General features: G+C 32.3%; 1 protein-coding gene across 4 annotated transcripts in view; it reads right to left on the bottom strand.

Annotated features, from left to right (window-relative positions):
• LOC117178007 (UDP-galactose transporter senju) overlaps nt 1-17,737 on the bottom strand; it is a 315,812-nt gene that overhangs the window by 4,150 nt on the left and 293,925 nt on the right. The window contains exons 7-8 of one of the 4 annotated variants that reach the window (XR_004467779.1): nt 13,403-13,509; nt 180-405 (exon numbers count right to left, since the gene is read on the bottom strand). Coding sequence is in view for 2 of the 4 variants with exons in the window: in XM_033369184.1 (XP_033225075.1) it covers nt 180-405 (226 nt within the window). In the remaining 2 variants the exon portion in view is untranslated. The remainder of the gene's footprint in view (nt 1-179; nt 406-13,402; nt 13,510-17,737) is intronic. The other 3 variants (XR_004467780.1, XM_033369187.1, XM_033369184.1) reach the window with 3 other exon arrangements.

Here is a 17,737-nt window from a genome sequence, read left to right as displayed (position 1 = left end):
AGTCGGGAGTGGTGCTGACTGAAAACAGATGATTTGGAGCGATTCGCGCGCCATCTGTTGGTCATTCTAAGGACTTATTGAACTACCCTCGTATTTCTAAAATGTGAAATAAAGAATTCGTGAGTTCATGACATACACTTACACACAAACAGTAAGATATTAAAGTGACAAATGAGTACCTTGCAGGGCGGCGAATTTCTTCGGCTCGAGAATATCTTGATCCTTTTTTGCATCTCTACTTCGGTTGCTACTCCGTCCTATAACTGTGCTACTGGCAAGTACATCGTAATCAAACAAAGCCACTGCGATTTGTCGGACAAATTTTTTCTTCGTAGGTAACTTAACATCGTGAATTGCAAGTAAATAAGCGTCTTTGGACAGCCGAACTCTGTGCCCAAGATGAATCTGAAATGTAATAAATATATTTGTAGAAGAATGTAAAAATATGAAATTGCAGAATAGCCATTAATTACATTGTTAGGCACATTCTTTAAATACATGTCCGTTCCGCTTGTTCGTAAACGACTGATACATATGACTGCTCTTTACATAGCTCTTGTAAAGAGTTTCGGACCTCGGAAACCATCGCTGAAAAAAGTTAACAAGTTATATACCACTTTTCTTGCTTCAGCTGAAATATATGCTATGCGATATTTTAAGAAGAATTTGTACCTTCCATAAATTCACATTTGCTGATCGCGGCTACTTGCAATTTTTTATTGAGTTCTCGAATACTGTCCAATTCTGCCTGTGTGGTGGACAGCGCCTGTTTGGTTTCTAAAAAAGCTTCCTTAACTATTTACAGTTCCACCTGGAGAATTTTCTTTTCATCTGTCATTTGTTGTAACTTTACTTCATATTCATCTAAAGAAGCACGCAAACTTAAGATCTGACGATGGGCTTCATGAACAACTCGTTCACTTTTTTCAATCAATAACTCAAAGAAAGATTTGCGCGAAGCTATGGTATCACATATTCAGATTATCTGATTTAGCATATTTAAAATTTGACTAATTTATCTTTCAATTTTCTCCGAATAAACTATTTAAACCAAATTTTCTTCTATCAATTTAAAGAATAGGTAATTTTTTACTAAAAGATGCAATTTTTATAAATTATGCAATGACCTTATTGTATTTTCTAATTAAATTTGAGCTCAGAAGATCACGCAATGTCTCCACTTTATCGGAAGAATAAATAAATAAACATACATTGACTTGTAGAAGAATAAGTGTTAAGAATGTCACCAGATTATCTTGCATAGATCAGATTGATCCTTTATAAAGAGCCTTTGATCCGGAGTAGTGATTCATCCCAATTGATAGTATTCTAAATATGGTTTAGAAAATATTTTCATAGATTTTAACAGTTGTACACTTTCGTAAGTTAAAAAGCCATTTTTTTTATCGTGAACTTTTAATTCAGGGAGAAAATCAAGACGTGGATGATTATTTTATGGACGTGATCGATGATCAAGGTGATGATCATTTTTACAAAGACACCATCGAAGACAAAGATCACTCGCCAAGAAATGAAGGCGAAGAAATTTTATCGCCAAAAAGTTTTAATTCTCTTCAAGATGCGATAAGCAGCGAAGCTTTTCGGAAACCAATCTTTATGATTCTGAAGTTAGTCTTACGTCGTCAATCATAGAGTTCATGAAAAAGACTGTATTCGCGATAGTTACGATGGTAAAAGATACCTAGAATTTCTAAGTAATTTGAACGAATCTAACAGACAGTGCTACGCTACAGTCGTTTTCAATACTGGTGGAGCACCGTTATTTAAAAGTTCAACTTACTCCATTTGGCCTATTTTTTTCATGTAAAATGAGGTACCATATCATGTTCGAAATAAAGAATTGATTCTAGTTGGTCTTTGGTTCGGGAAAGACAAACCTAATATGAAGGTATTTCTTGCGCCATTTATTGAACAGATGAACGATCTTGCTAGCAGCGGTTTTGAGTGCGTCATAAACGGAATAAAAGTTTTCGTTAAAATCTTTACTTTAGTATGCTCAGTAGATTCTTGTGCTCGTGTACCAGTTCAAGGATTCAAACAATTTAATGGCGCGTTTGGTTGCAGCCAATGCCTTCACCTCGGTGAATGGGTTCGAAACGATGCTAAAAATTCCCGATCTGGAAACATTAAATATCCCCTAATGAATCAAGTTCCGAAAGAAAGAACTGTCGACGATACTATAAACTACACTATAAAAGCTACTAATTCTAATAAACCTATTTTTGGAATAAAATTTCCCTCTCCACTGATTAATCGGTTGCATTATGATATTATTTATGGTTGTGTAACAGAATCCTTACACTGTGCTTCTGGAATTGCGCAAAAATTTGCCACTAAATAGTTTGGAAGTAAAAAGAAAGCTGGTCTATTCCCCAGGTCAATCATTTCAAACATTGATGCTCTTATGGCTAACATTAAAACACCTCATCAGGTTGCCAGACTAACTAGACCTTTTTCGGAAAAAGAATTTTGGAAAGCTCGTGAATGGTAGAACTGGACGATTTTTTATAGCATGGTAATTCTTAAAAACATATTGCGAGACCAGCTTTTGATACATTGGGCTTTGTTTGTAGAGGCTTTTTATATACTAAGCAAATCAGAAATCAAACTCCATGAACTAGATCATGCTGATAAATTACTACATCAATTCGTTGCTCGTTCCGAAATGCTTTATTCTAAGGTATCTATGACCTTTAATATAGATTTACTCTTACATTTAACAAGAAATGTTTTAGATTGGGGACCACTCTGGTGTCATAATGCTTATGCTTTTGAGTCAGGAAACGGGGACCTATTAAAAGTTATGCACGCAGTAAAAGGTATACATCATCAAATATGTCGACAAATTAGCCTAAAGTACAGCTATCTATCATTGAGAGATCACGCTGAACCTTTTGCTTCATTTACTGTTAAAAAAGATTGTAATACAATTTGGAAACAAATGGCTTAAAACACACTTCAGAAATATGAGATAAGATATTTTGGTTCTGCGTCCTCAGTAAATACATCATGGTTAGAAAAATTAAACCTCCCTGGTCAGAGTTTTTTGTTTAAGAAAATTGTTAAAAACGGTTGCTTGTACATGTCATCTGGGGAAAAAAATAAAAGTTCTGAAAACTCTTACGCTCAATTAAAAAACGGAACATGTGTGAAAATTAATAATTTCGTAGTCCACATGGGTTCTGTAACAGAATATACAATTGCTCAGAAAATTCTGACAAAAAATGCGTATAATAGTGCATGCGCTATATTGCAAAGAATTGTAATAGTAGTCAATGAACAATCAGCTGTCTTAACAAACGCTATTGTGAAAGTCTGTGTGCATATGGCTTTTGACGATACTCAATATCTCACTGCAGTTCCCAACTTGCACTATTATTAATTACGGATGCTCCTCATAGTAAAACCATGAAACGCACGAAATGATTTTCCATGACAAATATACTAAACTATAACTCATTATTTCCAAAACAAAATTTGACGTTCAGAAATTTTTTAGTTCTATTTGTGTTGCAAAAATAATATACAATTTTAAAATAAGAAATTGTTTGAAAATGGTTAATGAAAAGCATTCTCGGCCTTAAGAGGATTAACAAATGCATATTTCAAATTAAAATTCATTCCAAATTAAGAGGGTTCTACACTTTTAGTCGCAGAATACTTCGAATTAGGATGATAATTTGTTTTTCAAACCCCTACAACTTTTGACTCAATTTAGATATTTATCGATTCCTTTCTGACATATTCCAAAATTATAATTTCAGGAAAAAAATTCTTCCAGTCTCAAAAATGCATAAGCACGAAAAATTCTGATGGAGTGCGTTCCTTCTATTAAAAGAAAATTTTGAAAGGAATGAAAAAGGTGGAGTTTTCAAGAAAATACTTTTGCATGCCTTCAAGATTGAAGAAAGAGATAATTAAGATTACAGGGAAATCCCCACCTATTTCATTATATTTTATAAGTTACTGCCTTCACAAGGAAGAAATCATATCAGTTTTATCCATCTGCATATTTTACCAGATCATATAAAACCTCACAGGAGTCTCTGGATTTTTCGGAAACTTCCCGTCTTTTTTTTCTTAGACAAAGATTCGTCTTTTGAACTTAGAGAACAAAAAAACCCTGTTCAATTTCGTCTCTTCTACTCAATAAGAGCGGCTCGTCTGCTTCACGTGTTCACGAAAAAAATAGAAGCCAGATAATATTGGAAACGTCACGTAGCTCTTGTTATTATTGCATTTTCTTTAATTGAAATGGCGTAAAAAATGTAATACGTGGAAAATAAGAGTGAAGAGTGATTAAGCTTTCCGCTTAGATATTTTGTGATCTAAATACTTGAATAGTCGATACTTGAATAATCGATAATTTAAAAGTGTACTTAACATTGATGATAATTATAAGAGTTTCGTTTTCTTAGCGTTTACCATATAAAAAGGTAATTTGTCGAAGCACATACGTCCTAGGGTCCTGATATCAGAAGCTTAAAGATCCGCTTGTACATAATGTCCACTGTGATGTATCTTTGTTCAGAATTTGGCGTTTTTCAATGTTAAGAATAGTCTGGGTGAACAATCAAGAAGAAAAACTTAAGCATAAATAAAAAAGAATCCTGGAAAGGCTCCTTGTAATTTAAAACAGGAGAATGACAACTTGGCGAAGACCATTTGGATTTGACCCTTACATTTGGTTATTTTAACTACTATTACTTGGGGTGCCAACTTTAAATGGCCTCTAACGAGTTGTCATTCTCATGCCTTCAATAATTACATTCCTTGAGTTTTGTTTCTAAGATTTGTTGGAATAATCAATGGCCTTTTTCAATTGTTCTAAATATAAAGTTAACGATTAAGTGATTTGTAAGTTAAAGGCACACCTAGAAAATCATTAAATGGTCGCTACTTAATAATTGTGTTTTATTATTAATGTCTAATTGAAGAGGTTCGTTTTCCCAGTGAGGCTCCGTCCAAGGATCTTGTTTCTTTGGGGTTACTTATACCATTAACACCTAGCTAAAAATTAGCGTTATGTTCTTGAATTAAGAGTTCTTATTCTGATCCCTCTAATAGCTTAATTGGAAAAGCACCTGACCGGAAATCAGAAGTTTTGTGGTTCGATTCCCAATGGAGTGAAGATGGAGTAGGATCTTTTTTTCAAGAAATAATTTTAATTTAAAATGCGTCATAATGCAATTTTCATTCAATTTTAATTTTGTAAAACACATTGTATTCCTTGAAAGGTTCTTCACAATTCTATATACATATAGGTATATCTATAAAATCATTCAATTGTCCGTGAATGTCGGTTTAGATATTTTGCAATAGGAATAACGACTCTGAATTTGTTTTTCTAACTTAAAACATTTATAATGCGTTCCTTTCATTTTATATGCTACCTGGTAGATACTTAAAATATTGTAACAACGAGTGAAAATAAATAATTTGAATAAATAGATCAACTTGTTTAATTTTAAGCGATAAACAGTGTCTGGAAATAATATTCTAATTAAATATTATAATAATTTTTTATTTATTTATTAATTTATTATAGTATTAGCAAAATAATTTTCGTGATATCGTAAACTGCGTCGTAAACTGCGTCTGAAACGACGTCGTAAACTACGTATAAACCGACGTCGTAAACCACGTATGGAACGACGTCGGAACCTACGTCGTTTACTATCCCAATTTCCGACGCAGTTTCCTACGTCGTTTCTTGCGTAGATTGCGATGTCAGTCCACACGTAGCTTACGACGTCGTTTCAGACCTAGTTTACGACGTCGTTTCGTACCTAGTTTACGACGACGTTTCAGACGTCGGAATTCTCAATAGGGCAATGCATGCGCACCGAAAGGTTATCTAGGATCATTTTTAGGTTAAGAACAGAGCTGCGTATTATGAACATTATGAAGCTAAGGCATTTCCACTGAAGTGCGCTCTAGCGCTGATCCTGATGGAGATATGGAGCCGACGAAATGGTCGTAAGAATGAGTTTAAATTATAGATGTAAACATTTCTAGCCATTGTGCCGAATTCGAGTAGAGCTCAGTTATGTTTTTTTAAAACACTCATTTAATCTTCAAACATTGTAATTATTTAAAGAATTTTCAGAAATGACTATTTTTAAAAAAATACGTTTAATGTATCATGTTGTTTTGTAAATTTACCAGACATAACTGAGAACCAATCTTTTCAGTAAAATAAACAAGTCTAGGAATTCTTTGTCCTGCTTTAACAATCCCGGTAATAAGCGTTGAATTCAGAAAAATTAAGAATTTTTATTCCTATGAATACGCGATTTTTCCTTCGTCTACAAATCCCCCAACGGACCTATTTTTCATTATTAAATCTTTTTATAACTTATAAATTCGAAATATATTAAAATTTATATTTATTTATATTTTTCTAATTTATTAAAACGTCTTAAAAAATGCATGAAAGAAATATATTTAAATGTGTGAATTAAAATAATTTTAACTCTAGATAGGCGGACTTGAATTGAGCCTATTCATAAAGAACCTTCAATTAGTTCTGAAGTCAGAGTACAATATGAATTACGTCATTGAATCCGTAAATTATAGATAATTAATATAAAAAGAATGATATTTATCCATTTTTAACTAATTTTGAGTTCGTAAAAGTATTCTTAAAGTATCTCTGAGCTTCTAAAGTATTTCGAAATTGGACATTTTATGACCGCTCGAAGTAATTCATAAAGAAACTCAAATAAATAAATCACGAATTCTCGGCGAATCCTTTTCCAACTAAATTTTCATGACAAATGAATGAATAAAAAATTAATGTAAATTTCTTCAAGTATTTAATCAAGTATTCCAAAATTATTGAAATGGAACTTTGTAATAGAATTATCAAACTATTCCTATTTCGAACTTTTGACATTCTATATGAGAATTCGTATTATTTATTTGAAACTCCTAAGCAACGCACTATGAATTGAATTTTAATACGTTACGATCAAGCGATTTAAACATCATATATTATTAAAAAAAATTGAGAACAAAAATCTTTTCAGAAGTATAATATTATTTCAAACAGGTAAAAAATGAAAAAGTGGCATGATACTTTTCATTGTAGAATTTGAATGATCCGCTACATTTGCATCGGTTATTAATTTCTGCGGTATTATATCCATTCTATTTAATTTTACTGTACTTGCGTCAGCAAAATATTGAAAACGAGACGCAGTTAACTTTTGTCTCTCAGGTTGATTAGGAGTCCTCTACATACGGCCGATTTTTGTGCAAAAACTTTACTTTGCTCTAATTCCTTTTTTTTAATGGATGCTTTGACATCACATTTGCAAGGTGGAAAAACTTTATGAAATTAATATTTTCGCATTTTCATTCAAAATGAAATTTATTATCAAAAAATTTGTTTGCACTGAATTGTTTTGGGCGGCATTCTGGGGAGCGCGCGGTAAAATCAAACCGACCGGCCTTTCTTTTATATTGACAAGAAATCGATAAAATCTGTTGTTTTACTTATTGAATAAAATATGGGAATCAAACGCTTTTGACTAACTGCAACGAAAATTGTAATCCGTATAATTATAAACATTGCAACGATGAATCTGAGATTCAAATGATTAGAGGTACCCAGGAAACAAAAATTCATTTCTCGGACCCATTCAGTAGCGATTATGAATCAGCATGAACCGATAGAGGAACGATAATTTCAATAAAAAATTATTAATTTAAGTAAAACAAATTTAATTCAAATAGTTAAAATTATTTATTAAAAAATAGTTCAATTGGCAACTTTTAATCAAATCCTGGCATACATGTAGTCTATTTTTATTTACAGACTACTTATTTTTAGGCATTTTAATTGATTTTGCTGAACATTTTTTTGACATATTTGCCCGAATTCTTTTTCAATTCCTTCCAAATTAATTTCTGCGGTCATACTACGATTATAACATGATTGAGAAAGAATTCTGTATGAAGAAAAACTGAATTTTTCTACGAATTCGTGTTCGTAAATTTGAATTCGTTTTCCATTAATAAATAATTCGGGTTGCCGTCTGGGTTATATTCCACATGAAGGAATTAAAACAATTTATTACACATATTTTGTTAACTTATTCGAAGGAATTAAATAATTTCAAAATATAAACACTTTTGGGGAATGGAAGAAATCTCTCTGAAGTTATCTGTCGTCCAATTACAAGGAATTAAATATATTGAAAAAACGATCTATTTTGGGGAATAGCAACCTATGCGGCGGCCGCTATGGAAATAGAAATAAATTAGTTTCTGAGATATCCTATTTATATAATGAAATTTTAGACAGATGTAAACATCGCGCATTCAAAATAATAGAATAATCTTCACATTTATGCTGAAATCTGAAAGTATTAATTTTTCTCTATTTGACGCTTATTACCAGGACCTTAGGAAAAGCATTTAGAAACGTAATCTCTAATATTTTATCTTATATAATGAATTATACAAAAAAAAGTTCAACTAAGCAATGTGTTTTTTCATTCCTCAGTATGCTTGTCTCATTAGAGGCAAATATATCCTGGCCAAATTTTGTATTTAATTCCAAATTTCAGAAAAAAATCATTAACATATCTTTGACTAGCTTTCACAGTAACCGGACTACTTTAAAAAGAAAGAAAAGTAATTGCACTCGTGGATACACATATACTCAAATAGCATTCTCTTACAAATTGTCTATTTTTGAAATGTATAAGAGAAAACATTTTGCCTTTCAAGTCCTAGTTACGTAAAAGATTTTATTCTCATTTAGATGTGTCTAACTTTGTATTTTAGTTTTAAGAAAATTATAGTTACTTTCCGCCAAGGCATGACAAATATTGTATTGTATAAGTGTATAAGTATAAGTGTATAAGAAGCGTTGTTGTTTGAGGTTTCCACTGCGTGGCGCTAGCATCAAGACAAAATTCTTAAAGTTACTGACGAAACGCTTATTAACTGCTACTAAAAGATGATGCACTTGAAGTCGCCTTTGGTCCATGTAAATGACAGGTGTTTTATTTTTTTAAGTTTTTAACGCTGCAAGAAAAGGATTGCGATTACCCCGTGAGTTTCTAATGCTAATTTTAACGTAGAATCCGAATTTCAACAAATTAAAAGTTGATCTTGCTGTTTTTTTTTGTTGAGTTTTTTAAAAAGGAACCGAATGGGGTCTTTACGGGTACTTTGTAGAGGCTCCATTCGGTTCCTTCGATCTGCCAGGGATTTCATGTATAACCTGCGCTCTCGGATAAAACAAATAAGTAGCGAACTCCTGAAGTTTCATCATACGTGAATATAAACAACAAAATCACACTATAAGTTATATTTTCTACTTCATTCTTAAACCATTTAAGCACATATTATTTACATTATAACTTTACCTACCCAGTAAAGCTATTGGTCACTAATACTTTCTACATCCAATGTTAAAATTCTTACAGAGATAGATGGAATGGATCTTATATAAAAATTTTTAATTAAAATATATTGTACTTATTAAGCTAAATATATTTAAATATTTAAAAATAAAATTAATTTAATTTTAATTTATTTATTATTAAAAAAAGAATAAAAATTTAATTTATATTAAGGGCATGTGATACTTACAGTTTCCCCGGCTTTTTCCCCACAAAAATGAAAATTTTTAAAAACTGAATTCGGAGATGCTATAAGATATCATAACGGACTTTCCCAGACTCTTTTTTGAGGGATAATAAAAAAAAATTTATTCTGCTAAATAAAAATTTTATGCATATGCATTATTTTGAGGTTACGTCGTTTTTCAGCTCTGCCTTTCCGATAATCTGAAATTATTTATGAAATAAACTTTTTTGATTGCCTGCAAACAAGGTTAATTCCGGGAGATTAGTTACTATGTTTATTTTTAAGTCCAAAGTTTTCGGCCAAAAACATTGTGTAGTTTGGAAGTAACGCTCAGGTGAATTGTAACACACATAACCTCGAAATATAAATGCACGTTGTTAGCAATATCCGAAATTTTTTGATAAAAAAAAAAAAGTGTGTGGGAACGTCCGTAAGCATGTTCGCTATCATTTCCCAGATTTTGAAGGCAAAATATTTTTTATCCTAGGAAAAAGCCGGGGGAATCTAACACTAAAAAATCGATATTATTTCCTAAGCCCTATGCAAATTAATCACATTTTACTCAATTAAAACTTTTATGGATTAACCTACAATAAAGTGTGTGGGGACGTCCATTAGCATGTTCGCTATCATTTTCAAATTTTTTAAGACAAAATATTTAATATTCAAGAAAGAAAGCCGGGGGAACTTAAAACTGGTAAAATCGACAATTTTTAAGTCTCACATGCCTTTAAGACAATTAAGACAACTTAAGATATTTATATTAGGACGACTTGTTCCGGCAACGTAAATTTGATAGTCAAATAGTGCTTCATAAATATTAATGTGAGCTGTTTTTTATCAAATTTACCCGGCAATAAGCGTTGAATAGAGAAAAATTAATATTTTCAGAATTTAGCGTAAAAGCGAAGATTATTCATTTTTTTAATGCGCGATTTTTCCATCTTTCTAAAATGTCATTCTAGGAATAGGATACCTCAAAAACTAATTTGTTTCTGTTTCCATAGCGGACGCCACATAGTTTTCTATTCCCCAAAAGAGAACGTGTTTTCAATATATTTAATTCCTTGTAATTGCACTGACAGATACACCTCATAAAGATGTCTTGTATTCCACAAAAGTGTTCATATTTGGAGATTATTTAATTCCTTCTAATAAGTTCCAAAAATATATGTAATAAATTGTTTTAGCTCCCTCATGTGGCATATACGTTTGGAAATTTTAATTTACACAATTCAAGTCTGCCGGCTTTTTTCCTAGGATAAGAAATATTTTGCTTTCAGAATCAGGGAAATGATAGCGAACATGCTAACGGACGTCCCCGCACACTTTTTTTTGTGTTTCTTTTATCAAAAAATGTTTGATATTGCTAACAACGTGCCTGTATATTTCAAGGTTATGTGTGTTAGAATTCACCCGAGCGTTAATTCCGTTAATTCCAAACTACACAATATTTTTGGACGAAAACTTTGGATTTACAAATAAACATGGTAACTAATCTCCCGGAACTAACCTTGCAGGCAATCAAAAAAGTTTATTTCATAAATAATTTCCAGAATATCGAAGAGGCATAGATGAAAAACGACGTAACCTCAAAACAATGCATATGAGAATTTCTCTTAGATCAAGTTGAAGTTTATGTAACAGTGAATTTAATCTAATACACTTTTTACATAACTTTCACGTTTTTGAGAGATTGTAACAAAAGTCGCAAAAGTTCACGTTTTTGCCGAAAAATGTGTTTTTCCACAAAAGATTATGTATTTAGTTACAATTTTTGTAAGAAATTTTAGCCCACATTAAGATACATATGATTTATTTGTTGTCTTTCCAAAAATTTTTTGTGCAAATTTTAGAAATAAGTTTCTAATCATGTGGATGAAGAAACTAAGGAATTTTTGGAAATTATCAGCAAAAACAGGAAAATGTTTCCGTAAGAAGTTTTACAAGATACGAAAAATTGATTGAATTGGGCATTATGTTCCGCAATTTTACAATACAATATAATATTTGTCATGCCTTGGCGGAAAGTAACTATGTTTTCTCTAAAATTAAAATACAAAGTTAGACACATCTGAATTAGAATAAAATCTTTTACGTAACTAGGACCTAAAGGGCAAAATGTTTTCTCTTAATCATTTCAAAAAAAGAATTTATGAGACAATGCTATTTGAGTATCTGTGTATCCACGAATGCAATTATAATATTACCACCCTTCGAATTCAATAAATGAAGCTTTTCATGTACTTGCAAGACCGATATTTAGAAACACAATCTCTTACAAAGTCCTCTTGCGTAACAAATTGTACAAAAAGACTTGCAGCTATTTTCTTTTTACAAGAGACCGTATGTATGTATGTACATTTAATCTCTCCCTATTACTAGTTTGAGGGCCGCCGCTCCTTGTACATACAATTTACATCCTATCCTTAATCTTAGTTATCAGCTGCTCATCTTCTAATGTTTTGTCTTACTTAAAAATAAAATTAAATAATGATAACAAAAAAATAATACTAATAATTCTAGTAATGAGCTATCTTCCAGGTCTTCCGTTTCTTCTTGTAATAAAAAACAACAATTATCCACTATTTTAAATTTAAATTTTCCTTTTTAATTTCCTTTTTCAGGATCCACCGTTTGACTCCGCCCGATTCCCTTGCTTTCTCTTACTTCTTCCAATTTTTTCATGCACAATACTTCCTGTCCATTACCATCCAAAATCATCTTACACACTCATCCACACTCAAATGCTCATCTTCCTCTCCTTTACACCTCTCTAAAACATGTGCCCATGACTCCAATTTATATCCAAATATTCTACATAGATTCTCCTCTTTATCCATCCAATATGTACAAACTCTCACTCCTTCTCCCATTCTAAACTATGTCACCCTACTCTATTTGTCTTCTTTTTATATATTCTTCAGATATTTTTCTTCCTTCAAGCCTTTATCCATCATATTCTGCTTCCATCTCCCTTTTTTAGCTTTTCTGCAAACCTCCAGGCTCTCTTACTTTGGCTAGTATACATTATCCCTTCCTAACTCTTCTCTTAATATGTATCATGGGCAACTCCAGCTAACCCCCATTACCCACCTCAGAAATCGCTTATGTATGCTCTCTACTTTCCTATGTTCCTTCCATCCACACATCTCCCACTCCACAACACAACACCACCCAAATCAAGGCATCAAACAACCAGACCCTCATTTTCCAATCGCCCTTGAACCTTCCCCGTTAAGAAGCTTCGAATTCATTACAATGGAAACGTTGCCATTGATTTTCTATCGTATATTTGAATATATCATTCCAATGCTTAAGAATGTCGAAACGTGATCACGAGCGCGATTGGAATGAGTACAGCGCCAGCCAAACGATTTGAATGTGATTGAAGTGTAGTCAAAGAAGGGACTAAACGAAACGAAATTGATCTGAATTGTTTTGTACACATAATATGCCTCTCGCCGACTGAAACGGAATTGGATTGTGAACATTTTTCTAACCTATAAAAATATGAATTTGAAGATTCCCGTACAATTTTCTATAAACATGTCTCATATGAAAATGATTAAAAGTGCTTAATTGATAAATATTTATTTCATAGACACCTGTTTTGAATATTTATATAATATATACAGGGTGGACACGCTGGGACTTACATACACTGCTATGTTTAATTTTATCTCGAGATACACTATAATTTAAGTGCAGAACGTGCCGGTTGGCACATAGATCTTTATATTGTCATAATAATTATATCATACCAATGACTTACCCTAATGAGGACGACTGCAACGATTTCCTTTTAAAATAAACGTTTTGCGACCCTTTCGTGTAATACCCTATTATTTGTAGAATCCTTACAAGTTTACATTTCTCCTGCTGAAAAGAGTAAAATAGGAAAGATATTATAGGTTTGAAATTTTAGTTTTGCGAATAGCTAAAAAAGTCTTTAATGAACTGCATTAACCTTAATTTGTATATGATAAGGAGCTTCTCATAAGCAGTAAATTTACATTTCCGCTTGCACTATAGAGGCATGTCCATTTTCAATGTTTATAAATTATCCTAAAGAACTGCTAAAAACGTATGGTTTCGATCAGTCAACAATGAAAAAAAGTATAGTAACGTAAATAGTGGGAAAAGTGCATCTGGACCCTATCGGACGGAAGGAACCGAATGGAACTTCTACGAAGTACCCACAAAGACCCCATTGTGTCCTCATTCGGTTCCTTTTTAAACAATTTAAAAAAACAGCAAAATCAACTTTTAAATAATTGAAATTCGGATTCTACGATAAGATTCCCTATAGAAGGTCACGGAATAATCGCAATAGTTTTTTTCGCAACGGCAAAAAGTTTTAAAAAATATAAGACGCTCAAGGCCTGTTGACTGCTACACTTCAAACGTATCATCTGTAAGTAGCAGTCAACAGGCGTGATAGATCTTATATATTTTAAACTTTTTACCGCTGCAAAAAGAGTTTTGCGATTACTCCGTGAGTTTCCAATAGAAAATTTAACGTAGAATCCGAATTTCAACAATTTAAAAGTTGATTTTGCTGTTTTTCCGAGTTTTTTTAGAAAGGAACCGAATGGGGACACAATGGGGTCTGTACTACTTTGTAGAGGTTCCATTCGGTTCCTTCCGTCCGCTTGGGCAACAACTTCAACTCATTCATCTTCATCCGCCATCCGGCATGAAAAGTCGGCGTCTTTTCTATAATCTTTCTTATTGCCGCGATTTCAAAGCAAAAAAAGATATTATTTATTGCCTTCGTGTCTCTTTGTTGTGTTCCATTATAAGTGATTATAATAAGCGTTTGATATGGATGAGAGATATGCATTAATATTGCAGTGCGGCACACAAGCGTCGTGGAGAGTTCCACTAAGTGCTGTACATCGCTTTGACGAAAAAAAGCAAACTAACCTCCAAGCTTATAAATTCGATTTCGAAAATGGAGACTTATTTGTACGGAACAATAAGCTTTATAGAAAGCAAGTATACAAGATACACATATAAGACTTAATTGGCTTAAAGGTTTATATAAAGTGTACTGCAGCCTTTCTTTTAAGAAATTATCAGCAAATTTCTGCTTTTGTAATCAGAGCTGTAAGTAGCCTTTTTTACACCCGTAGCGGGTTAGTAATTTTGCGTGCCTCCTCCCCAAATAGATACCCAGTGGGCACAGAATTTGGCGACTTCTTTACTATATCGTGAAGATATCTTTACGACAATTTTACGATATCCTATGTCCGTGTCGTTACGGTGTCTTTACGATATCGTAAATACACCGCGAGTTCATACAACGCTTTTAGGATATCGTAAAGACACCTTAACGACATGGACATAGGATATCTGAAAGTTGCCGAGAAAATGTCGTAACGATATCGTAAAAACGTCGCTAAATTTTGTGCCCACTGGGTATACCCACACAAAGCAAATTATGCCACAAGGCTAATATTTAAACAATTTGAAGACATAAATTTTAATATTTTGATTTAAAACAAAAATTGAACGATTTCTCTTTATCTCCCTATTCCAAACACCAATATAGGGTCATCTATATAGGTCAGTATATGAGCCACTTATAGGAAATGAAACAGCTTCCTGCATAGGATACTATATAGAATCCCATTAGTGACCCTTATAGGACAGATGATGAACCGGAAGTGTTGCGCAGCATTTTTCTATAGCAGATACAGCTGCTCAGTAGTTATTTTTGACTATGCGATTGCCTAGTAGTAGGAACCTGTATAGATTCTTATATGGAGTCTAACGTAGAAAGAAGGAACTCATACCCTTATCATAGAATCATTTAAGATTCTATAAGGGATCCTATGCAGGAAGCTGTTTCATTTCCTATAGGTGGCTCCTATACTGACCTATATAGGTAACCCTATATAGGATCCTATATAGGTCACTTATAGGATTCTTATATAGAATCCTATTAGTGACCTTTACAGGCACCTATATTGGTATTTGCATTAGAGTTGTGTGTTGGCTCCCTTTACGGGAACAACGCCCCAATTACGGCTCTGCTTTTATTCCCATTTTAAACTTCTACAATATCACAAAGTTTTCGCATTGATAGCTAGGATGATCTAATTGTAGATACAAATAGAACAATAAAATATTAAACATTTTTAAATATGTTTCTGTTGAGAGTAAATAAAATATGATTATGAAAAGGTTTATATTTAGCTATTTTCTTTCAAGTAGTTTCCTGTGTCAAAAAACCGTATGAATTAGAAGGAAGGGTCACATGGCATACGGGCGTAAGTTTCAAATCCCGAATTTCACAGGAGAAATAAGAACTGTCTAAATTTCACGCAATTAATTTTAAATTACAAAATTTAAAAAAAAATTAAAATCCTGAAAGAAGCATCTATCTACGAGAAAACCTTCGTCAAAGGAACTGTGTGCCCTTGAAAATTTTGACTCTGATACAAAAAGAGTTGCATACATTTTTTTTTTTTTTAATTAGAAAAAAAGAAGAAATTAGCTTCAAGCTATTGGTTAGCTCTACTGAATCGCAACAAAAGCGCTTTAAAAAACCATATGCGAGAAAGCCCTTGTTTTATTTTATAATTTGGAAAAAAACAAGAAAGCACTTTCTAGTTATTATTTAACTCTATCAAACCGCTGAAGGAGCATCCAAAAAAAAGTAACCATATCCGATAAACCCCCTTATCAATTGGGCGCTCCGTCCCCAAAAATGAAAATATCGACCCAAAGAGTTATAAAACTTTATAATTTTTTTAATTAATAAAAAAGTACTATCGAACTATTAGTTAGCTCTATTAAATGGTGAAAAGAACAGGCAAAAAGATTAAATTACTTCATAGAAAAAATACCAAAATTGGATTTTGAACTACTTCTAAATCGAACTTGACCATAATTTTCTACAGAAATATGAGCCAGGTTTCAACAATTATTTTGGGCCAATAAAACGCAATTTCCAAATTTGGAACTTACGCCCTATGCAGTGTGACCCTTCAAATATTTACTGAGTTTACAAGAAGACAACATCGTCACATATTCACCAACTGCAAGTTTTTTCAGGTAATTCTAGAGAGCTCGATGAAGTTGCAGAACTTGACGAAAACCATAAACCAATCAGATCTGGACGCAATAAGCGAAAGTTTTTTTCTCCTTTCTTTCAAAATTTTACTGACAATATAATATGAAAAATCAACATCTGTATGTCAATTTTAATTTTAATTCATTAGAAGCCTCATTATGCATTGTTTAAACTCTAATGCTAAAATATCTTTAAAATCTTCAAAAAAATTTAACTATACAAATCATTACGTGTTCCATTTAAACCGTGAAAAAGGAAACACTTCGAAATGTAAACAATATTACTTGGACGACTTTTAATGAAAACCTATCGAATATAAATAATTTGAAATTGAAAAATCGATATGAATATAACTTTTAAAAACAAAATTTCACAATTTAGGCTACAAAGGAATAGAAGGAGACTTATCTAATGCATTCGATACTGTCAGAATTTTCCGGAACGCAGAAGCGGTTTGCCCTGCTGGAAGTGAAAAAATTCAAAGAGATAGAAATTTGTGCATAGAAAAAGAAAGATATTTCCAATCCATATCTTTGCATTCCTCAAAAGCTATCTTTTTCTTTCTCTTGCCCATAAATAATTTATCATTACGATTTCGTTAACTTTATTTTGCTTATAGTCAAGTACAATAAATTTCAAATATTTCAGAAACTTTTTGTATCTCTTTAAAAAAATCTTAAAATCAAGTTTTTCAGAGTTTTGACATTTCTTCTGAACGCACTGTAGTTAAAATCCAGAATTTACCATTCATGATCCTCTACAGACTCCATTTCTGAATGTAAGAATCTAATACTTTTATTTGTATCCCATTGAGATATTTTTCTGCTTATTAAATTAACGATTTTTATAAGAAAAATATTAGAGAATTGTGCAACTGTAACAGGTTTTAACATAAAAATGTTATTTTTCCCGTCTCAATGTTTCATATATATATATATTCGGTTTTGATTCCTCTAGAATCAAACCGAAGGGCCTATGACAAAGCCACCGAACGCGTCCTCGGGTTGCGGATAGAGGGTCCCTGTA

The sequence above is a fragment of the Belonocnema kinseyi genome, chromosome 8, assembly GCF_010883055.1.
Source record: "Belonocnema kinseyi isolate 2016_QV_RU_SX_M_011 chromosome 8, B_treatae_v1, whole genome shotgun sequence".
NCBI lineage: Eukaryota > Metazoa > Arthropoda > Insecta > Hymenoptera > Cynipidae > Belonocnema > Belonocnema kinseyi.
Note: the sequence above shows the minus strand (reverse complement) of the source record. Positions and strands in the feature narration are given on the sequence as shown.